The sequence below is a fragment of the Tetrao urogallus genome (genome assembly GCF_951394365.1).
Source record: "Tetrao urogallus genome assembly, chromosome: 8".
Taxonomy (NCBI): Eukaryota; Metazoa; Chordata; class Aves; order Galliformes; family Phasianidae; genus Tetrao; species Tetrao urogallus.
In genome coordinates this window covers 1,819,578-1,844,332 of record NC_136821.1, presented here as the reverse complement: position 1 = coordinate 1,844,332, position 24,755 = coordinate 1,819,578, and the positions used below count along the sequence as shown (strand labels likewise).

Below are 24,755 nucleotides of genomic sequence, written 5' to 3'. Positions count from 1 at the left end.
CTGTGCTGGCAAATGGAGACGATATCCCTCTTAGGGAAGACTGTGGCTGAACAGTTCCATCTGGTTTTGGACCCCGGCTCCAACCTGGGGTGGGTTAACAACACCAGAGAGTGGAAGTGCAACAGAACACTTGCTCACAGCAGACAGCACATTGCATTTGGGCAACATGGTGAAACATGATGGAGAAGGTTATCATGAAATAGAAAACAGACACGATTTTTGCAAGCATGTTTTATAGGCAAAGATAAAATAAAAGCATCCTATGGTTCAACACAAGCCTGGATAACACAAGCAGCATTAGCCTACAGTGGCTCTTACTGTTGCATGCACTCTTCCTGGAACAACAGGTGCTTCCAGAACAGTCACAGCAGCTCAGCTTTGTGGGCATTCCTTATCCCTCACAACATGGGAAAAATAGAATGGCTCTGTGCCGCTTTCCCCAGGCCCACATCACAGTGAGGGGACCTGGATACTCCTGCTTGTTCAGGCAACAAGTGGTGTTTTTGGGGGAAATCTTTCCAACCCAAAACTGATAGCATCCCTCTTTCCCGGATGCTGCTTTGCCTTTTCCCTGCCTGTCCCTGCATTTGCTGAGTTCCCCACTTGGCATCACAGAGGATGGATGCAGCTGCACCAGCACCCGCTGACCATTGTCATGGAAATGCTGAGCCTCTCTGTCCCTAGGAAAGAGGATTAGAAGAAAAATAAATAAATAAATAAAAATCCTGATTTCAATTTGTAAAGCTGTTCTTTTCTGGGGAGTTTCACTTTTTTATTTTTAATTTTAAAAAATATAGAGATTTTTTTTTGCTCCGAACCAGAAACTTTTGTGGCCAAAGTACCTCCAGAACACTGAGCCCTGTGTTGTTTCCTTCCCCATGGTCATGCACTACTCTCCATTCCAGCCATTATATGCAAAATGAAACGGGGAAGACCATAAAACCTATCACACAACATCTCCCATCTGTGCTGGAGCAGTGAGGGACGGCTTTATCTCTGCTACCCACCCCCTGCTCTGCCCCAGCCCTTCTGTCTCTGCCGAACTCGTGGCCATGAATAATTCCAGCTCCCTGGAGAGCTGGGAAAATAAAAACGTGAATGAAGGGAAACCATGACGGATAGAGCTTCGTACAGATGGAGATAAAACACGAATTTGCTCTAAACTCGAGGAGGTGTGGGTGCTGTGAAACTTCTCTCTGCTCTAGGACAGCTTTCTCACCACACAATCCCTGTTTTCTTGCTTCCTCCATTGGAAAAGCTGTTCTTCAAACGTACAGCATCACAGGGCAGTGCTCTGCATTGAGTCAGGCCTGCTTGCCATAGCTCACAGGGTTACTGCAGACCACGGGCAGTGGGCACAGTGGGACGTGCTGGGGTTGGACTTGGGGATCCCAGAGGTCTTTTCCAACCAAAATGATCCTGTGATTCTATAAGATGTATGAGCTCTCAAACCAGAGTGGTGATTGCCAATGGGTATAGCAAATGTGCAATAAGCAAAGCTGAAGTGGCACAGAGAGGTGGGAGATGGGAGCAAGGTTGGGCACAGCATTGCACAGAGATTCTCATGGCCCCTGGGGGCTACGGGGGGACACATCAATGCTCCCCTAGGGGAAAGCCTACAGCACCACGGCTGCAAAAAGAAACCAACCAACCCAACCCATTACCATGGCCATTGTAGCATGAAACACAAACCCTTCCTCCCCGCACACACAAAGCGTCGCAGAGCACACCAGTGCAATTAATAAAATGAAAGCCCCTTTTCTTGCAGATGGATATGTGGGGAATAAAGGAGCTCCCCCGCGCCGGGCTGTCATGCATCGCATGGTACATCTGTTATGGAAATCAGAGGTGGGGGGGCCTTTGTTCGGGCTAAAGCCCTCCCTATAGGGATTTGGCTGAAGTAGATTTTCTTGTTATTAAACATGGTTTCGAGCTAGTTGAGAGCAGATGCTCCTACAGCATTTGGAACTAATAACCAGCCTTCAAGTGTGCAGCATCCCTGAAAAGTCGGGGAGCGCCTGAAAGAGCCATTCCAGCCCGGAGATAATGCGCTGCCCTGGGTCCCTGCTTTGCACATGAATGCTGCTGACACCAGATGAGCCCCTGGCTCCCCCGGCCCCAGCCCTGCACACACACACACACACACACACACACTTGCATTGCTCCCCGCCTCCCCCAGCACAAAGCCCTCCTGTGCTAAGCAAGCACCAAAGCCTCAATTTGCGCCAAATCCTATCCCTGCAGCTCCCAAACTGCACCAAATGCTGTCCGTGCAACCCCTCAACCTGCACCAAATCCCCTTCCCTGCAGCAGGAATCAGGTTTTTGTCCCCCCCGTGTGTCAAAGCCCCTGGCATTAGGGATGTAAGTGCCTGAAGAAGGGACAAAGATTGTCTCAGCTGTGTGTGAGCAGAGGACGTGGATGAGCTGCGTTACCCCCAAATGGAGAAGCACATCCCCAAATGCCCACGTATCTCTGGGTGCCTGCAGGATGAGCTCCAGTGGTGAAAATGGGCATTTCTAGAGTAGAGTGAGCCTTGGTGGCTGCAGCCCAAACATCCTGTGGAGGATGTTTCCACAGTACCAGGCAGACTACAGAATATATGTCTTTAGGGAATGTCTTGAATCTAATTCAGAGCCATTACAGTCAGGACACAGTTAATGGCTTGAAAGCAGCAGAGTGCCTTACAGTTTTGAGTCCTTTGACCTCTGGGAAAGGTCAAGTGAAATGAAGCAGCCACCCAGCACAAGGCAATGCTCACAGAACATTGTGGTCCTGGCCCAGAAGGGATCCCAGCTCATCCCCAGCACATTGGATGCAAGTTATGGATTTCTGCAGCAAATTCACCCATTCCAGCAGCGGTTTGCAAGAAAGGTTTCTCAGCTATAGCATGGCTTTGCAGAACTTGTGCAGTGGGATGTGAAGAGCAGGAGCTGCCAGGACGAGCGCTTTGCAGCGTGTGAATCAGTGGGCTAAAAGCTGATTTCCCATTCGACAGCTGTGGGAGTGCCTCCCTTTCTGCAGATCCCTTTGAAAGTTGGATGACATCTTTCCTTCTCTGACTGCTTCTCACCCCTAATCCTCCAAACTCCTTTAGGGAGGATAAGAACGAGACAGTTGGCAGAACATCTCTCTCCTGGAGCTGCGCAGCCCCCCCAGCTCTCGCTGGCTCTTGGACAACCTGCAGGGCTGGAGCTGCCCCTCACCAGGCTCAGCAGCCCCAGGGCTGAGGGATGGAAGGGGCTCCCGGAAGATGCAGAGGTTGTTTCAGCTGCTAACACGTTGCAGATGTGCTTTGGCACTCGGAGGTTGTGGCTCTGGGGATGCGGCACAGCTCTTCATCACCATCAGCGTCTCAGTGGCTTCTGCAGAAACACTCACAGGTCACAGGGATTTGAATGAGCAAGTCTATGGGAAAAAAGATTTCTTTCTGCTTTTATAAGAAAGGAGTTTGGTAGGAAAAAGCCCGATGAGCTGAGAATTAGTAATTATCTGCTTTTCAGCCAACAATCTCTCCCTTTGGAGAGCCAGCGCTGGTATGTGAGGATTAGACAACAAAATGTCATACTGACAGCATCAAACTGTTAATTAGCAGAGCTTCACCCCTTCCTCACTGCAGATCAACTCCAGGCAACATGCTGAGGGGTGACGAAGGAGCTTGGCCCCTTCCTCAGGCTCTCCTCCACGCCTGCTAGGGGATCCAAACTGCAGAGCCAGACACACACAGAGCCCACCACCAGAGACCAAACGACTGCTCCTGCAGGTACCTGGGTGGTGGAGATGGGAGGGCAATTAAATTTGGTGGTCTCATGGGTCTGCAGGGGTGTCCCAGTAAGGTGCCTCACTTACTGTAAGTGATTGCACAACTAGGTTTTGCAATCAAAGGAAAGCTCAAATCAAATGTTTTTTTGGAAACAGACTGAGTCATGGCAATCTGTCAAATTTAGTTTCCAGGGATCAAACAGTGCTTAAGGGAAACATCTGACCAAACCACAGCCTGCACAAAAGAGCACTTCTTGTCCACACAACCGCAGTGCTGAGGGGGAGGCAATCCTGCAGACATGGACCCTCAGAGAAACCAAATAGCCATCATGTCACCCCAGGAAGGATGACACCCCAGGCCAGGCATCACCCACAGCCCCTGCATTTAGGTAAGCAAACCTGCCATCTTTCCTCTGGCTCAGAAGCTTCATTTGCCAGCAGCCAAAGCATAACAAACATCTCCTACGAGGGACAAAATAGCAATTATTGTTTAAAGGAAATGGTGAAGCCAGCAGCTATAGCAAAAGAAAGTTGGACTCATCGGTGAGAACTCCTGCTCTGCATCTGGGGAGAAGAAAAAAATGATTATTTCTCACCACGTGATGATGAAACACTTTCTGTTCCAAAGACACACAGCTTATGCCCAAGAACTGGCTGAGGAGCTCTGGGATTCGTGAGTGCTCACTTCCCAGATGTGCTGGAACACAGCACGGTTAGCGGCTGCGGAGAGAGCTGCCAACGCTGCTGCTTGCTTTTGTAAACACAGAAAGGAAATCACAGATATATCATGACACCTCCATTTCCCATCCACCTAGGGAAGATAAAGGACTCAGCATGGGATTAGAAAGTGTAATTATCAACCAGTGGTCAATTTGTCATCAAAGTGATTTAATTGAAAATGGATTTTTTCTCTTTCCTGCGACTCTACGTGTGGCTTAGCAGGAATAGCACCCTCCTAATACACATCATTTGGCCTGCAACCACACAGCATGTTATGTACAGCGGGAGCAATGCAACACCAACACTGCACACACTGATCAGAAGGAAAAAGCCACAGCAAACTTTGGTGGCTCTCCAAAGTGTAATGTGGCACTGGCAGCCTCATCATGAAGGCACGTGTCTGGGGAAGCTTCAGAGAGATCCTTCCTAGCCCCAGCCTATGTGACAAGCTCGAGAGCTGAAAGAAAACAGCTGGAAAAGAAATAGCAGGATCTACAACAGCTGGGAGGGACACAACCTGCTGAAGCAAAACCCACTGTGCCACAGATGGGTTGGAAGGCAAGTAATGAGCAGCAGGGGAGCTGGCTCTTGCTGGCTGCAGGGTCTGAAGCTCTGGCCACCATGGGGGCCCACAGGGTCATGGTGGAACTTCTCTCCTAGTGGTGTGTCAGCATTCACAAGCAGCAAGGACTGATTACTTTGCTTGGGTTTACACCTCCTTAAAAGTGATAAAAAGCTGGAAAGAGTGCCAAGGCATGCAGTTAGTTAAATATTAATTGGAAAACGTCCTTCATAGCAAGAGAATCAAATCCATTGACAAAGGAGTGGATTCACTTAGTTGTACAAAGGGAGGACTTAATGCCACACTGCAAAGCTTCCCAAATTTCAGAACTGTGCATCGATCTGACATGGGTCAGCAGACAAAGGTGAGAGGATAAGCAAGATGAGCACAGCAGGTGAGGAAGAGGCATTTCGGGGGTGAGGGCAGCATCCTAGCCTCAGTGGTGAGAAAAGGGAGCGCAGGACAACTGTAAGGATTAGAATCATAGAATGATAGAGTGGCCTAGGTTGCAAAGGAGCACAATGCTCATCCAATTCCAATTCTCTGCTGTGTGTAGGGTCACCAACCAACAGCCCAGGCTGCCCAGAGCCACATCCAGCCTGGCCTTGAATGCGTGCAGGGATGGGGCATCCACAGCCTCCTTGGGCAACCTGTTCCAGTGCAGATGCAAGATGCACACCTTTAGAATCATAGAAGGAACACATGCTTCAGCAGAACCAAAACTGAGAAATATAAGAGCTCCTTTGCCTTGGTTTTACAGGTTTCAGGGAGAAAATGTATGCAGATGGCACAGGCTGCACTCAGCATCACATCCTCTGTGTCCAAAATGAAGCCTGAAACACCCAACAGCTGCAGTGCTGAGACTCCACTTCCAGGAATTACAGCAACCATGATGTCCCAATGAGGAGGCAAGCAGGCAGCAAAGCCTGTCTGCTTAACTCACAAGGAGAAGGAAAGAAAAGCTCCTGGAACAGCCTGGACGCATGAGACCTCATGAAGATAAGCAGGCAATGCTTTGGAGGCCAAAGCAAACCACACTTGTTCACTTGCTCTAGTTTCCTCTGTCTCTGCCTCTGACCTTTTGAGAAATACAGCTCACATAATCCACGTGACATACTTTTAACTCCAAAAAAACCCAAAAGGCAGCTCCAAGTGTGAGACAGATTTCTATTTGCATCCCACTCCATTTCCAAGCTGTGGCCAGGTTGCAGCTCAGTACAATTGCATCCACAAATAGAAATGAACTAACACACAAAGGCCATTTCTACTACAAGTCAATTACTTTCTTTTTAATTCAAAGAAAAGAATGGTATTTTAATAAATACTGCAGAAACATTAACCGAACATACAAAGTGACTTCAACAATTAAAAAAAAAAAGTAATGAGTGTCCTGTTTTATAACAGTTATAACTTATTTTCTTCCACAATATTTAAATACAGAAAGCACTTACCAGCTATTTTGTAATACTGCCCTAAGCGCACTGCTGCATCAGTCATAAGCTTATTATGGTGGTAAAGAAATGTCTTTTTGTGTGGGAAATAATTGGAGTGGATTTCTTTCTTTTTTATCATTGGATGAAAAAAAACAAAAAGTGCTGGGAACACACCGAGTTTTAATTGTGGTAATCCTTTACCTTTGCAGAAGTCATCATGAACACAGCTTCAACACTTCAAAAATGAAGCATCATCCTTGGAAACAAACTGCTTGTTCTCAACAAGCTATAGCCACACCGGTTAGAGATTATAGCATCCCCCTCCAGAGGAGCCATCAAGTCAGTCAGTAAACAGTCGTGAACACATTTAAGGGCTGACAGAGTTATTGTAACAGCAATCAGTAAGGGAAAAAAGAACTGAACCAGTTCACCCACGTAATGGTTAAGGACTGCTGTCTGGATAAGTAGATATTAGCCTTGAAGACTAAATGCTGTATCCAGTTTCCACTGGGGTCCCCTTAAGGCATCACAGTTCTTCAGACTCCATTTCCTCACAGTGCTCACCATGAGCAAATGAGAGATGGCTGCCCCAAATAACTGCACACCAGTGGGTAACCGTGGGTAACCTGGCTCTGCTGGCTCACCTGCAGATTTTTGGGTTTTTCCCCAACATTGTTGCAGAGAACCGTATCACAGAATAGCACTTCATAGCATTTACAGAGGGCTAGATGTGGGAACCACTGGGCTGGCTCCCCAGCTCTGAGCAGGAGCAGAGGAGGCTCAGGGCTTCTCCAGATGGGCAGTAAGGCTTAACAAATTGTGTTTTTCATTTTTAAACTAAGAATCATTTGTGATCATAGCTCTTAGCACTTTTCATTTGATTTTAGAGCTGAACCTACAGTGAAATACCCATACAGTACACCAGAACTTGAGATCATTTCCACCTTCAATTACAATCACGAAGAGGAATTGAAAGTCAGACTCCGAAAGGCAGGCAGTTTGCCCTCACATCCCACCTGCATCCATTTAAATCCTGCTGTGAGGTCACCTATTACACTAGGAAACCTCACACGGCCGTCTCCATGACCAACATGTCACTATTACTCAGCTCGTGCTGCCATCTCAGAAAGGCAAAGCTCCAAACTTCTCACGTACAGTGTTTTCCTCTAGGTGACGTATAGGCCTTGGTATACTCTGCATTTCAACGAGGAGCTACTACAAAATTAGATCATCTCCTTTGGAAAACCAACTACAAGGTCACAGGGATAGTTCCTTAACGAGGGTGTATTAATAATGTCTTCTTTAAAAAAAAAAAAAAAAAAAAAAAAAAAACAACATTAAAGTATCATTTTAATGAAATCAAAGCAGTAGCATCCGGGAATAGAGCATCAATAAAAGAAACAAGCACTGTCAATGACGTCTCTCTTCTTCGTGGTGTTTTTTTTCCTATTCACCCTCTCTTTTTTTTTTTCCCCCAGCACATTCAAGCGTTCTCATTTTTGGCATTTTCTTCCACGTACCATCTCCTGATGCCACCTCATTCAGAGCCATTTCTTCTCCCTGCTCGGTCTACATGCTCAGTTCCTAAGTACAGTCTCACACAACAGGTGAAGAGTCTCCTTTAAAGCACTGGCAGAAGCACTCATTAAATACCACGTGGCTGCACACTTCATTGAGCCTCCACCTCTCCCGAATGCTCTCTTCCTCCTGCTCAAGAAAATCCAGGTCCTTCACATCACCGTGCAACTCTTTGCTTTGTCCTTTCGCAAGTCTGTAGCCACTGTAGAAAGTTCTGGCCTGCCAGGCATGTGTGAAATTCGCTTTGTTGCCCTCTGTGATTTGTTTCGTTTCACGTTTTTGTTTGTTTTATTCACACACGCCAAGGTGGCAACATGGAAAATGTCTCTGACGCTGTTTTCTGACTGTAAGGCTGAGCATTCAATGTACGTAGCTGCTCCAATCTGTTTGGCCATATTTGCACCCTAAGGGAAGAAAGAACACTCAATCACTACCGAGTTTCCAGGGAGCCAAAGCAAACCATACAATTACTTTTCAGCACTGTTTTCCATGCACAATGTTTTGTGAAAACCAAAAGCTAAAGCTCAAGTACGACAGCCAGCAGCTAATTTTGCAAAATAAACAGAGCTTGGCTTCCAAGATGCAGTCGGGCGTTCTCTCACAGATAAATACAATTTGAAAGAGAAATGATAACTGCAGAAATCCAGAACAGCATCAGCAGGACCCATTCAGCACCTTCATCCCTACACGTGTGGATCACATGCTCACTGAGAAAAGTGCAGACCTGGCAGCTTCGAGGGTTAAGGCTCCTATCTCCAGGCAGATGATGTGCTCAGACTCCTTCACTGAACCCCCCAGCCATGGAGCAGAGCATACAAGGGAAGCCCTGCTCACAACTCTGCTAAAGAGATGAAGTTTATGGTGAAAAAACAAAATAAAACAAAACCTGTGGGTTCCTGGGCTGGGGAAGAGTTAGATCAACTTGTACCTTGGGAATGGGCAAAAATAAAAAGGCTTTCAGTGGCTATGCAACCTTTCTTTAGCAATTGTAGGTGTATGAGAAGACAAAGCAGGGTATCTGCTCTAACAGCACAAAAAGCAACTCCAGCACATATCAGCACCCCCAAGCATCCTGTTGTGCATTTTGTTACTGGAAGATAACATTGCACTGTGTGGAAAACATGGAATTGTTTTAATGAGATTTCACTTCTGAGGAAGTACTACAAGGAACTCCAATCTTCCCAGTTAAGTTACAACATCCAGCCACATTCCTGATGTGCCACTCCTCAAGTACTCACACACCTGAGATACAGGCAGCAGGACACACATCAGGCCAGTCCCTCCTCTGTGCTCCCAGCTGTACCAACCAGGCTGATGGCACTAATCTAACTGGACCCACATCTTCATTATGCATTATTTGCCTTCAAGTGATGCAGCTGTTTCCTTATCAGTTTTAAGTGGGATTGGCTGATAAAGGACTGTTAGCTGTAGGACCGAGCCCTACACACTGTTTAACACCCCAACTCCTACTCACCCAAACCTATCTTACTTCCTCAAAAAAATGCTTGCCAGGCTTAGCTGGCTGGAAATTGGTTGGCATATTGGAAACAGGGTGTCACCATCAACCAAATTCAACCTTCAAGCACTTTCTTATGAAGGTAAGAGGAGCAGGGGAGGAAACCCCACTAAACTCTGATGCCATACTGACTCAGCAAGGCAGGGGAATCTAGAAACCACTTGCACTTCCTTAGCCCAGATGACTTGATCCTTCCCTAGAACTAGCACTGGGGAGCACTGAATGACTTCAGGTCACCTCTGTGCCCTGGAAACCAGGAGACATCCAGCCAGGCTCAGGCTATTCTTCCTCTCTGTGTAAAGTGCAGGTGAAATTTGCCCATTTATTAAGTAGGGGCTTCACTATCACACCATTTCCTCTTTGTCTCTTCAGTAACAGCTTATGGCTGTAACCCTTCCTAAGGAGTTGTGACTCTAGAAGAGATGTTAAGCCTTCCATTCCAGGTGACAAATCCAACTGTCAGTAGATTTTCAATCACTACTTCTGAAAAACATCAGGCTTGATGGTTTTATGTACCACAAAAAAATACATATATGAACTTGTGTATGTTTTAAGTGTCAGACAGTATTTCCTTTAAAGTTTCCAATATTTGAAGAAAAATAGTACGGAAAACTGCAGCTCCAAGGCTGAAAGATATAAATCTATATGAATGAATGGTGTTTTTAAACCATATTTTCTCCAATCAAGAGAAGAACAATCAAGATTTAAGGGCACTCCTGAATCCTTTTATGCTAGGGTAATAAAAACTGGCATTTAGTTTCCTGGAAAACTGTCTGAAATGGAGGGAAGCTTACTGAGTCAGGCAGAGAAAAAAAAGCCAAAATCAGCACAAGCTATCACAACACAACACCCCATGTCATATTTTAATTAAGATACTCAGCTCATGGCATCTCCACACTTTCAAATTTAACATGCCGTAGGAGGCTGCATTATTAGTAATTGCATATTAAGAGCTGTTGGTTTGGAAAACCTGAGGCTTTGGAGAAGACATCAAAAAGTGCTTCTAATAAAGGATATACACATCAGCTAGAACTACCTAGGCAGGTAACATTTTCACTCCTACATCCTACTGGGTGAATCTGAAATCCACAACCATGTTTCTGCTGGCAGAACAGACACAATACACATGTAAGTAATAGGGGGAAGTTTATTAGATCCTAATTTCCCCCCCCCCATTCTGCCTTCTGCTTCCTGTGGCCTGATTCTTTCCCTTTTCACCTCAGTGTCTCTGCCCCACAATGACTGGCTCCAGCCTTCTCACTTCCCAGCAACAGAGAACTGCCACCAAGGATTAGGATGCTTTCTGGATTTGCTGCCACCTCCACACAGAGCTACAAGGTGGTTTTTTTCCAACAAGTATTCAAGCAATGCCATTTTAATGGAGTCAGATTACACGAAATACCTTTCGTAACACTCAAGTCATGTGTGTAACCTTCAACTCAAATGCAAAGACAATGATTTTATCATCATTAAATGAATGGGACACATGCCACACCTCTCAGTTACCGTTCTGACTTCTGCAAGCACTGGAAAGTGGTAAGCTCGTTTTCAATTCACTTAAAAGGCTCTTGGCAGCCAATAAAGCCACAGTCTTACCATGCTTAAAGAATGCTCTTACCCTCCACCCCTAAGCACAAAGAATGGCACGTACCTGGTCATAGGACACGGGTGTCTGCCTGTGATTGGAGAGTTCCACAAGCGTGCTTACATCCGTGCGCAGGTCCGACTTGCAACCAACCAAAAGCATTTTGGTATTCGGACAGAACTCCTGGATTTCTCCTTTCCACTGTGAAATTGTAGGTGGGTGTTATAATGGAGTAATTGAATGTTTAAATCCAATGAGGCAACGGGTACAAGTCCAAGTTTAATAAGTCATGACATTCTCCATGGAAATATTCTTACACAACAGCCACATTCACCTTCAAGCACATTTCTGAAGGCGTCGGTGCCAGCGTTATCTGGTCAAGGATAAAATCTTACAATCTCCTACACTCATTCATTCCACTGACTTAATAATCGAGGTTGTTTACCTATGTGAACAAAGGTTTGCAGAGCAGTAACAAACCAACCACAGTGACTGACACAGGAGCCATGGAAAGCTGCTGTCACTGCCTTCAGTGGTCCCCCAAGGCTGAGCTAGAGGCACCACTTGTATGACCACAAAGCCAACATTGCTATACACTGGCTCATGGCTATGTCCTAACATCCAGAACTATACAAATTTGTCACAAGTCAATTAAGGAAGTCATTGAGACAGCTTGTAAAGCATTTTGGGTTTTTTTGCACATCCCCCACCCCCCTGCATGGTTACTTTGCAGATGCAGGAAAGCCAACAACTCTGCAGCCCAATCTGACTAGACTGTAGACTGAAGACTAGGAATATAATTTGGCTTTGAAGGCATATCAACAAAAATCTCTTCCAGAATTAAGCAACAATACAGTAACCAACACTAACAGTGAGAGATATAAGTTCTTGATGCTTGCTGGCATAAAGAGTAGTCTGAAGTGTTTTCTGCAGATTATTTACAGCATTGCACACTGCTTTATTCCCAGTGAAACAAGAAACACCAGCCCCAGCTACAGAACAAAAGGAACTTCAGATCAGTAAGCCTTAAAGACAACAGCACAAAGTTTGAGTCATGCCCAGTGACCAAGGGGAGGAACAGGACCACCTCATGAACACCAGAGCTTGACTCTCCAACTGCAGCACTTTGACACAAGGGAAGCCAGCTTTGTATCTTGGATCACTGAGCTGAAGTATTCTGAAGTCTGGTGCAAAATTACATTCCTATGCTATTGCTAGGTTTTATGGCATCTTCCAGAAGCATTGGTCACTGGCTCCTTTCTAGCTTAAGGCTGAGGAATTATGTAAAGCCATGGCCTAAGCACAAACTCTCTACAGATGTGTTTTAAACTCTCTCTGCAACATGGCAAAGTTTCTCAGACCTACCTGTTAAATGAATGTGATGTTAGGTAATTTCTCACTGCACCCAACACCACCCTAAAAAAGTCATTGATGTCTAAGGGCTGAGGAATGAGAACTCACTGCACCCTTCAGCTTCCATTAAACAGTTCTTGTTTTCAGTTAAATTTATCCCTTTCAAATCAATGACTTCAAATTCCAGCAGTGCAGAGCACAGTCTGGTCTTCATTCCATTATAAAACAAAAACAAACTGAAGTTCCTAACACAGGAAACATCACCACTCTTCAGAGAGTCAGAGATCAGCTACTTACTAACAGCTCTCCCCTCGAACATTTCTTAACACTTGCCTTTTTTAGCACACTGTCAAGAGTCTCTGGACGACTGATGTCAAAGCAGATCAAGACTGCATCAGAGTCTGGGTAAGAGAGCGGACGGACGTTGTCATAATAAGGAGACCCTGCAGGGAAACAAGAAAACATGATCAGTTTGTGTGTTTCATTTTCTGCAGTTACTCACTCAGAACGTTTGGAAAGAGTTTGAGTGAAGGTCTTTACCAGCACCTTCTCACTGCTGTATTCCCGACACACGAGACTGAACTGCTCAATTCTTCTCTTGCCTTTTGCTTTTCACCTTCAAAATCCACAGCCATGGCACACAGCTATGAGGGATGGCACCTTACTGGCTTGCCTCCCACCCAAGGCTTGTGATGCCCCCTATAACCAGGGAAAGGAAGTCAGGACAGCCCAAGTTGAAGTTCCAGCCTTAACCTGCAGCAACTTGAGAAAAGACAACCATAGAATCACAGAATGGCTTTCCTGGGTTACAAAGGACCACAGTGCTCATTCAGTTCCTACCCCCTGCTGTGTGCAGGTCACCAACCAGCAGCCCAGGCTGCCCAGAGCCACATCCAGCCTGGCCTTGAATGCCTGCAGGGATGGGGCATCACAGCCTCCTTGGGCAGCCTGTTCCAGTGCATCACCACCCTGTGTGTGAAAAACTTCCTCCTAATATCCAACCTAAACCTCCCCGTCTCAGTTCCCCATTGTCCTATCACTATCCACACTCTTTAAAGCAGATTTTTCACAGTTGTTTTAAGAACTCAGTAACTTCAAAATCATTTTTAAAATAAAGTTCCAAGTGCAAAAAATATGTTTACTTGTCACAGAAATTGGCAATTTCTAGAAAAACTCTTGCCTAGAATTAAAGCAGTTGCTCCAGAACTCCAACAGGAGAGAGCCCAAGCCCTGCAGGCAGACCCATGAGTACATTCTATCATAAGGTCACACTGATTTGTAAACCAATATATGCTCACAGTACACATTTACGTACAGCCTGTAAAATGCATTCTGATCAATAAGAACAAAAGCTAAGCAAGTCATCCGGCGGAGCATAAATAATCTCTGTGTTACATGTCATGTATGTTTCACTTTGAGTGCCATTAAGGGATTTGCTGGTTTTCTTCTCATGGTGTGCAGAGTTATAACAGTACCTGCAGAGCCAAAGCTCTTTGCCACATCATATGGTGGAATCTTCCCTTCTCTGGAAAGTTCCATTCACTCAGCCACCCCTGCTCAGCCTTAAGTCTGCTGAAGTTTTATCAATGGAACAGAACCAGTTTCTGACATAGAAGAGTACATCAACATTTACACGGTCAAACAGGATCAGGTATTGGACTGTAAAACACATGCCTGTGATTCATGTGCACACTTTCTGGTCGCATTCTTATACAGATTTTTCTTCTTCCACATACCAAACATACAGCATAGGCCGCAGGCCACAAGCATGCAGCTTTAAGAGTCAGCAGACGTGACTTTGGGGGTTATCACCCAATTGTATCAGCAGCTCTCAAACTACCTAGAACTAATTGTCAGCAAGGTCTCAGAGGCTAAACAGAGTCTATTAACTGGATTAGAGGAATTCTTCAACGTTGCCACTGACAGACAGCTCCCACTGTTGCACAGAGCAGGGAATGGTGTGAACGTATCACAAATGACTTCAGTGGGACAGCTTTCACAGAAGGAAGGAGTCAAGAATCTCAGGAATGTTGTTTTTGAAATGAATGGTAACACATGGGGAATGAAGCATTACCAAACTAGGTAGCAGAAGGTAATTTGTTGAACAAGACTTATTTTATTCAAATGCTCATCTTCATAAACGATGTCAATCTAACAAAGAGGCAGCTGTCAAAAACTGCTCTTCAAAAGGCAGCTAGCAGTCTTCATCAGCAACTGGCATGGCAGAATGAGATCGAGCGAGCCGAGCCGACCAGAGAAGCGTTCATCCTTAGCTAAGCTCTGCTCACAGCATCTATCAGCAAGCATCTCCCACCGCCAACTGTCCCACGGCTATCTCCAGCACTGCCATTACTGTGCCTCTATCCAAGAGCCCCAGGGCCAGGTCCCCAGCTCCAGGCAAGCTGCAGAGCAGTTAGCAGGCAGCAGGACAGCCCTGCAGTGCGAACCCAGCCCAAGTGCCAGCTGCCCTACAGCCCCTCGCCTGCGGGCTGGGCACAGCACCTGCCTGCACTGCACTCCTCTCCCAGAGCGGGCAAGTAGGGGCAGGAGCTGCTCCCCATCTTGAGGATCATGAACGCCTGGCCAAATGGTTGCTGGCTAGAAAGGAGTCTCAAAAAAGCCTCGCCCAGAAACTAATTCCTTACACACATACCTAACTTCTCACTCACCAGTCTTCAAGGACACAACGCACCATATATGTCCATCAGCATGTATTTATGTATACATAGAGCCACCACCTTCAGACCAGAGATTCCTTTTACTGTGTCAGCTGGAGCTGCTTTTGTTTTGAGGGTTTTTCTTTTCAGGTTTTCCTTCTGAGCCTCTCACATTAAAGATGCTGAACTGAGCGTGTGTACTTTTATAGGCAGCAGCCTCGCTCAGATGCAAACGAGGAGCATTTGACACATTCTTTTCCTCCGGGTGGTGTGCTGCAGAACAAACTGGAAACGTTTAAAGCACTCAGACTGCAGCACCAACAAAAGAAGTTTCCCAGTCTCATTGGAGAGCAACAACTGAACGTCTATTATTGCGCAAAGAAAGAGCGGCCCCGGCCCTCACTGTGCAAGGCTATTCAATCCAGCATTTCATCACTTCACCCAGAAACCCTCCGAACAGAGGAATCTCAGGAATGAGACTCAAGTCTGAACAGACAACTTGAACACAGCCCAATGAGGCTGCTCAGTCCTTTTCAAGTTAGTCTGCAGATCTGAAACCATGCCAACCCTAGAAAACAGAAGGAGAATGCAAGGCTACAGCCGTGGTATTTGTGAAAAAAACCAAGCATACTTGTGTTTGTGATTCACTCCTTATAAAATAAATCTTTTTTGTCAAGGACAACATGAATGATTTATCAGTTCTATCAAGGAATTGCTGATAGTGCTGTAATTCATCTTGTTCTGTGGAAGTATATTCCAGCTGCAATCCCTGATTTTATCTCTTTGGCAGCTTAAATAATCTAAGCCGAAGTAATTAACACAGTAAGAAGGCTCTACTTCTCAAATCTCAGGCTGCATGCAAAGCACAGCACTGTTCAGCTTTTAATGTGAATTAACCCCCCATCAAGCAGTACGGGGTGCTTTAGGCTACAGAAGTTAGCAAAGTTTAGGTTGAAACACTGCTATCTCAATGCACGACAAACTCACGTGGTTCAAAGTAGGTGCATTGATTTTCTGACATCTCAGAGCCACTCGGAGATGCTGGATGAGAGCTGGAGCTCTGTCTGGAGGCGGCTCAGCCCACACCCCTCCTGCAGAGCTGGACCTCAGCCTGCCCTTGGCTGGAGGGAAACCTTGGGAACAGGCAGCATTCAGCTATTTGCACACCAGCAGCACCCAGGACCAGGCAATATTCCACTATCTGCACACCCCCAGCAGCCATCGGGCACTCGTCTTTGTTGCCTTTTGGACTCCAGTCAACTGAAAGAACAACAGATGAACAGCCGCGCTCCCACTCCCAGTTCCTCAGGCTTACTAATTATCAGCTACACAGAAAGCACCAAATACCACAGCAGCAGCTCCAAGTGGCTGATTCACTGCTGATGTCTTTCCTCCTTCTCAATTCACCTTCGCCATTCTGGAGAAAATAGAAGCTCTCCAAACACACCAATATCACAATATTCACAGTGTTTCGTGTGCTGATGTTTCTGTACCTCTAACAGAAAACATCACCGTCAGCCCAGTTAGCAAACCTACCATGCTCCAAAGCAGAGCAAACTACCAAGGCCAGTTACCACCATGCTGCCACAAAAGCAGCAAACCACTTGGCTCAGCACAGCCAGCCTGCAGGTCAGCTGGGAGGCAAGGACATTATTTTGGCATTTCCCTTCATGCTGCTTTACTGCCAGAGCCAGGGAAACAGTAAATCCACATCGTTCAGATTCCTTCTGACAGACACTTCAACAAAAACACCTTTAAAATTAACAGTATATTTTTATATACATGGAGTACATCGTGCTCATCCAAACTGCAGGGACTACCTGGACTTAAAGGTCTGCATATCAAAAAGCCATATCCCTTTTTAATGGAAGAAGGCAAGAAATACTGAACCATGAGTGTGGACAAAATGCATCTGATGCATAAAGATCCCTCAACGTGCCCATAAGCCTGAAAAGAAACTTCTCTCAAACACTGCAAAAGGAGCAGAGCTGCCAAGCAGCTCAAGACTGCCATACTGCATTACCACCGAATGGAATAATTTATGATGGAGTTCTATTGCAACCAGACATTCCTGCTTTGAAATAAAAAAAAAAAAAGGGGGTTGGTAGTCCAAAAACCAATTGAAATTCAAGTTGGCAAATATTTCCCTTAATGCTGTGGCTAATTTAAATCCTTATGACTTGCAGAACTAGACTGTACCAGAAAATATTTTAATAATGAATCTTGCCATTCCACTCTTATTTATGAGTGTTTTGTCCCAAAACTCTATGTGGATATTCAAGATACAATAAAAACTTCCTAATAAAAGTACAGCTACCTTTGAAAGTTCAACTGTGTGCTGCTCCACATTTTGCCCTTAAGGTTCCTCCTGTAATAAGCACATTACATAAGGCATTCCTTTAATAGGTAAACCAAAACCATGACAGTCAGGCTTGTTTTCACTCTAACACAAGGCCTTTAAACACTGACAAAGTCATCCTGAAATATCTGCAGCAACTGTGATCAAGCCCAACTAAACTGCACCCACTTCTCACCCTTTGCGGCCTCAAAATAAAGGAACAAAAGTCATGGGGTGGGCCATTAACTCCTTCCCTGCCCCATGTTGCAATGGACATTGTCCACTATTAGCATAAGGCAGCCACAAGTTACTTTTTGAAGTTAACTACATCTGGGGCTGCTCTAAAGTCATTAAGACGTTTATTGTAATTCAGTAGGCTAGTACAAAAGCTTGTAAAGAATTAAATTACCAAGAAGTTAAGATAATGCTGAAACGGTATCTTATCTCCTTCTGTCTCTTATCTGGTGATGATGGTGATGCGATTTCGCTTTGGGGTGATGGGCTCTTCCCACAGTCAACAGGAAGAGCTGCTTAGAGACTTCAGCCACAGAATCCCACAACCTACTAGCCCACATCCTATTAGCCCGAGCATCACATCCCTCAAACATTTCCTCTTTGGTTTCAGACTGCAGAGAAGTTAGCAACTTGTTCTCAATGTCTGTTTGTTCCAGGATGGGCCTGAAAGCATGACGTGCACATGCATCGGGTTGCAGGTGCTTCTTTCCAGTGCAGCCATCCTTTGAAGTGCTCCAGGATGCTTCATCACACCGGTGTCACTAGCCTCTGACATACAGATTCCAGACCTTTGCAAGTCAAACAACCCACGTGTTGCGTTTTAATAACTAAAGATAGAAATTGCCACAAAAACTTCACCAACTATTAAAAATTAATAAGGCCTTACTCCAGAGTTTGCTACCATCGGCTCAGTCATCAGGATGAAAACTCAAGCCAGACACACTCAAGAAACATGAAAGTCTATCTTGGCAGAAGATAAAAAAAATCTGTCTGGAACTATGCTGATAGTGAACGTGGGCACGGAGAGTGCCTTTTCCCAGTAATCATGTTGCAAGCCTTCAAAATCATTTCCTGAACAGCAAGGGGAAAAGGCAACTCACAGACTACTTTCCTTTTCTGCAGAGGGATTAAAATCCCAGTTTCCTGTAAGAGGAGTGATTTCTTATTTAGATGAAACCAAAGTGTCCAATTTCAACATATACAAATGCTGTCTGGAGAAGAAAGGGCTTTTGCATACTCCCTAAGTTTTTTCCAGCTTTTTCTTTTCATTCCGTTCAGCAGAGGGAATGCAGCTCCGTGCCTGTTAATGGCTTGCTGTATCATTCACCCCTAAGAGAATGTGAGCTGATGCTAGCACGTCAGTAAGGATGGGTCCCCTTGAACGGAGCTTATAAACAGGAGGGGGAATGGCTGTTTATGAGGGTGGACAGCGATAGCAGAAGGGAGAATGGTTTTAAACTGAGACAGGGGAGGTTTAGGTTGGATATTAGGAGAAGTTTTTCACACACAGGGTGGTGAGGCACTGGAACAGGTTGCCCAAGGAGGCTGTGGATGCCCCATCCCTGCAGGCATTCAAGGCCAGGCTGGATGTGGCTCTGGGCAGCCTGGGCTGCTGGTTGGTGACCTGCACACAGCAGGGGTTGGAACTGGGTGAGCACTGTGCTCCTTTGCAACCCAAGCCATTCTGTGATGCTATGATATGATTCCCTGCACCTTCAGAGGGCCAAGGATGCCTCCCTACCTAAAGCTTTTTGCCAGGGCTGGAAGATTTGCTGTGTTTTGTCAAAACACACACTAAGGAGCCTACAAGGAACTCAAATATCAGCAGACTTCACTCGGTACAAGCACTGCTAAGCACCCTCTCGCTGTGGCAAAGGCTCAGGGCAGAGTCAAGCTAACCACAGTCCTATCTGCCTTCCACTGAACGCTGACACATCTCTGCTAACAGAGATTTGTCCACACCCTTCCTGCACCCTCTCCGAAGTCTATTAGCACCAGCACAGACTACCTGGACGGATAAAAAACCGAACCTCCCGGAATCTGTGCCTCACTCAGCAGAACGGAGCCCAGCCCGGCGGGGCTCCCCGGCCTGATCACGGGGCTCCCCGGCACAGCGCGGGGTCGCGGGGCGGGCCCGGCTCCTCCCGGCTCCTCCCCGCCCGCCCTGGGTGGCCGCCCGGTTCCTTCCCGCCCGACCGACGCGTGCTCAGCCCCGCAGCGCACCGCCCCGCTTCCCGATCCCGGCCCCGGCCGTTCTCAGCGCTCACCGGAGGTGTCCCACAGGCTGAGCTCGATGCGCTGCGCGTCGATCTCGAAGCTGGCCGTGTAATTCTCGAAAACGGTGGGGACGTAACTCTGCGGGAGAGAGACAGAGCGCAGAGCGGTCAGCACCGGTCCCGCAGCCCCCAGCCCGGCCCCCCAGCCCTGCCCGAGCCCCGGCGCACCTCGGGGAAGCAGTCCTTGGCGAAGACGTGGAGCAGCGCGGTTTTGCCGCACTGGCTGTCCCCCACCACCACGATTTTGCACTTCACGTTCTGGTTAGGATCCATCACCGCCTTGCTCGATAACTTCTGGCTCGCTCTTCTTTCCTTCATTGATCTCCGCTTAGTATCCTTCGACACGGCCAGAGCAAAATTAAAAAAAAAAAAAAAAAAACAAAAAAAAAAAAACAACCAACACAAACAGACCCGATGGAAAAGGAATAAAATAAATAAATAGAACGAGGAAATCTCACTGCAAGTGGCAGAGCGCGGGACGGGGCGCAATCTACTCCTCCCGCCCGCCGGTCCCGCGCAGACTGCTTTGTCCCCCCGCCGCCCGCCTGTATTTATAGCCTCGCCCCCGCCAATCACCGCCCGCCGGCAGTGTGGCCACGCCCCCTCGCCGCGCTCGCGCTGCCGGGGCAGAGCGCCCCCTTGGGGAGCGGCGCGACGCGGCGGTGTGGGGGAGCGCGCGGGAGGAGCGGCGTGAGGGAGCGGGGTTTCGCGTAGCCCCGCAGGTCGTCGGGGTGAATAATACATCATCCGTGCCACAGACCGACCCCGTGCCACGTCTGGGCTGAAACACGAGAAACTCATAACGTCTGACATAGAAAAGCCCTAGTATCTTGCAGGTGTTTAACTGCAGGAGTTTACCTCATTGACACAGGCGGGGCAGAATCCCGAACATGGCGTCCGTGCCGGTGTCCGGGTGTGTCACATTGTCGGCTGGCCACGTTACTCACCTTTGATAAGCTTCCCAAAGAGCCTGAGGCGTGGTTTCTGGTGGGAATTAAAAGCAAAACATAGGAGTTCGTAGTTATGTGTTATTAGGAGGCCTCAGGGATACGCAGGTTTGCGCCCTGGCTTTTTTAGATGAAGAGCTCACCTCAGCACATCTGCAGTCTCAATATATATCCCTGTCTATGAAGATAGCTCGAGGGAGCCGGGCTGGTTCAGCCTCGAGACAGGACAGCTCTGGGGAGACCTCACTGCAGCCTTACAGTACTCGAGGGGAGCTTATAAACAGCAGGGAGAGACGTTTACACAGTCAGATAGCGACAGGATGAGGAGGAAAGGCTTTAAACTGAAAGACAGGAGATATAAGGTAGATGTTAAGGGGAAATTCTTTACCCAAAGGCTGTGAGGGCCTGGTGGCGCTGCCCACAGCTGTGGTGCCCCATCCCTGGAAGTGTCCGAGGCCATGGATGGGTGCTGGGCAGCCTGAGCTGGGGGTCAGCCAGCCCATGGCAGGGAGTTGGAACCAAATGATCCTTAAGGTCCCTTCCAACCCAACCATTCTGTGATCCTATGAAATTCAGTTGCATAAATGTCTTCAGAGTACATAAAGTCCTGCTTCTTTGTTCCCCTCCATTCTTTTATTGTACCTGAGACACATAGCAGTTTCAGGAGTGGTGGCAGAGCAGCCCCGTGTTCTCCTTGAGTCCAATACACCATCTGAAGTCTATCTGTTGAATATATGGTGAGAAAATGGGGTTGAAGGAGCTTTTTGCTTATCTTGAATGGGAGGTGGATGGAAGCATCTCACTGTCAAGTCATCACTCACTTCCACGCAGATGGAGGCAAGATGCAACAAAGGCAGTGCCTATACCTGGTGTAGCTTGCCCAGAGATGTGATGGATATGGGGTCTGTGCGCCCCAACATACTGTAAATGTCCCTTTTCATTGTCAGGTAGTTGGACTAGATTACCTTTAAGGGTCCCTTCCAACTCAAACCATTCTATGGCTCTTGACTTGGGGGTTGGACTCGATGATGTCTGGAGGTCCCTTCCAACCCCTACAATTCTGTGATTCTGTGACTGCGTGCCACCCATTCCTTGGCAGTGGCATGGCTTCCCTCTCTGGACCAAGGGAGGAGGGAGCCGTGCTCATGGGCCATGGGGGACTGCTGCTTTGTGCAGCTCATACAGAAAATTTGCTTGCATCCAGCTATGTTCAGAATGTGGAAACTTTAATGCACACCAAGCACTTACTCATAGTGACTTCCCACAGCACGCCTTGTGCTAATATGAGCAGAGATGGCTGTTTACATGCTTTGTTTGCTCTCACAGTTCAGCCACTGCCAGCGTCACCCAGCTCCAAACCCACAGCTCTCAAGCTGTCCTGCAGTGCTCTGAAAGCGAGGAAGCGAAGGAATCCCCGCCGGGGCTGAGACAAGGAGCTTCAAACCGACAGCCCGAGCTAATATTAGAAGAGGTCAGTGTGCGTTGCCAGTGTGCTCACTGGCACAGAGGCATTGCAGAGGAGAAAGGGGGTAACGCATGGCTGCGTGCACTCGGGATTCCTACCAGGGGAAGCGTGGGACCTCGCAGCTCTGTGCACTTGTGACAGTCAATAAGAGAGGGAGCTACAAGATACGCCTGCCTGCTCTGGAACAGCTTGTTTGTTGTCATTCCTTGGGGAAACTGTCCCAGATATGTTAATCCCTGTAAAACTATTATTCATGTCATACTATTAAGTTTAATGCCTCTTCACATATCTTGATAACTAGGGGGATAACACGGCTGGGTTAACGTTTCCATTGGTATTTTTCACACGCAGTCCGATTTTGATTTATACAGCAGAGTTTCTTGCTCTGCTTGGTTCAAATTCCTCATTTTGCTTCAGCTCTGATTCCTTTCTAGACTTTCACAGCTTCTCTGCATTCCATCCGGGGAAGTATTATATGTATATTAATACCATCTATATAATCCAGTATTATCTCTGGTAATGACTACTGATCTTGTGTAAGATTTTATGGGAATATCAAGATACGTTTTTCTCCTCTCACAAGTCATCAGCTTGAACACTTTCTACGGCTAGAATAAAACAGTTAAGAGTGCTTTTAGCACCGCAATGATTGCTTGACGATTTAAATCTAAAATTGCCATCAGAATACCTACCTGTGTAATGCCAGCTACCAAAGCTTCCGAGGCAAGTACTGAACGCCATACATAAAACATGAACCTTCCAGCTCCCATTCCCTCCTCCTTTCTGTGTGTGTGTGTAACTAAACGCGACATACATTAAAAGAACATTATTAAGGCTTAAGGTCAAACACTTGTGTGTTAGGAAATGCGCATTTCCTGTGTGTCGGAAGCGTGGTCTCCCGTGTGAGCACGCAGTGATAGTCATTAATTTCACGATCACAAATTATGTTTGCCAGAGAACTTATTCAGCCCACAGAGCGATATTGTCACCTTAACGAGCAGCTATTCAGGAACATCTGTACGTCTCACAGCTCCCTGTGTAATCCATGCTTCATTTAGGGCCGCTATTCAAAACCTTCTTCTCAACACATACCAATTTATTATCTCTTTCCTCTTCTCTGGTACTTATCTCTGTCATGTTTGAGTTCTTAACAGCTGAAAATAAATTATTTTTCACGGGTACCTTGTGAGACGATGTGATCAGAGTGTGCCTGTTTGACAAATGAGAAGCAATAAGGTCACAAGTACCCGCTAATTTCGGTTGAACACACCAGACTTGATTCATTCGGAACACTTAACATTATGCAGCACTTCAGAGGTTTCGAACAGAGCTCCTGTTGTTTCTGTGTGTAGTGCTTAGGGCTTAAAATCAGAAAGCCCCGAGCCACGCTGGGTGTGTAGGAAATAAAAAAATCTCACTTAGTGATTGTCTGGGCAAAATGTGGTCCAAGCAGCCTGACTGACATCACACAGGAGCCCACAGCACGTGTGGGAGCATTTGCTGGCTGGGATCCCTTGAGTCCACAGGAATCAAAGGGGCACAAGGTGCAAGAGTCAGGTCACCGTGGAGGGACTGAGATTTTGGCTGCCTAAACCAAGGCCTCGTTTTCTTCTGTTCCAAGGAGGGTTTAAAATGGATGGTGAGATGGGGAGAATGAGCATCTCAGTCCTGTGCTGTGAGGTTGGTCTAACAGCCACGTGGGAACAATGGCAACTGTGGAAATAAGTGCTACTGATAAAGAATTATGTAAATAGGTAAAATTAACTCAAGACATCTGTACCTCTCTCTCACTTAACCAACAGCTCACTGAGCACTCAGGACCAAATGGGAAAGAAACAGAACTCAGCTACTCCAGCTTTCAGGAGCTGAGGGCCATGCTTTCACAATGTTCCATTCACTCTAACGTTATCCCAAAATCCCTTACTGACACAAGGCAGGGCATTGGGACAGACAACAAGAAATTTCACAATACTAATCGTACTGCAATTATTATGATGTGAGTGGGAATTCCATGTCTTGTGTGCTCTGGGCTGACCTGGCACACCTTGGGGCTGTATTCTAGCACTCGTTGCCAGAGCACTGCCATGATTCTGTCTGTGCTTCTCGCCTCCATTTGCAGAGAACATGTGGGAGGCTGACGCCCTTCTCCCATGTGTGTTCCCTTCCTGTAGAGCCATGGAATCATTAGGGTTGGAAAAGACCTCAAGGACTTCCAGGTCAAACCCCAGGCTACCCCACCATGCCCACTGACCGTGCCCTTCAGTGCTACATCTCCATGGCTCTTGAACACCTCAGGGATGGTGACTTCACCACCTCCCTGGGCAGCTGTGCCACTGCACTGCCACTCCTCCAGAGAAGAAACTGTTCCTAATACCAACCTGAACCTCCCCTGGTGCAACCTGAGGCCATCACCTCTTGCCCTGTCGATGTTACCTGGGAGCAGGGTCCTACCCCCACCTTGCCATAGCCTCCTTTCAGGGAGCTGGAGAGAGCCATAAGTGCCGTCTCACCATCAGAGATACACCTGCATTTTGTGACACCAGAACAT

At 46.9% G+C, this 24,755-nt stretch overlaps 1 protein-coding gene across 1 annotated transcript; it reads right to left on the bottom strand.

The window, feature by feature from the left end:
• Positions 1 to 8,207: 8,207 nt before the first annotated feature.
• On the bottom strand, positions 8,208 to 20,113 carry RND3 (Rho family GTPase 3; the record flags this gene model as incomplete). The annotated part of the gene is made up of 5 exons (XM_079539350.1): positions 8,208 to 8,459; positions 11,223 to 11,357; positions 12,843 to 12,952; positions 19,787 to 19,874; positions 19,964 to 20,113. 5 exons carry the CDS (start codon positions 20,111 to 20,113, stop codon positions 8,208 to 8,210), a joined length of 735 nt encoding a protein of 244 aa, XP_079395476.1.
• Between the last annotated feature and the right edge of the window lie 4,642 nt (positions 20,114 to 24,755).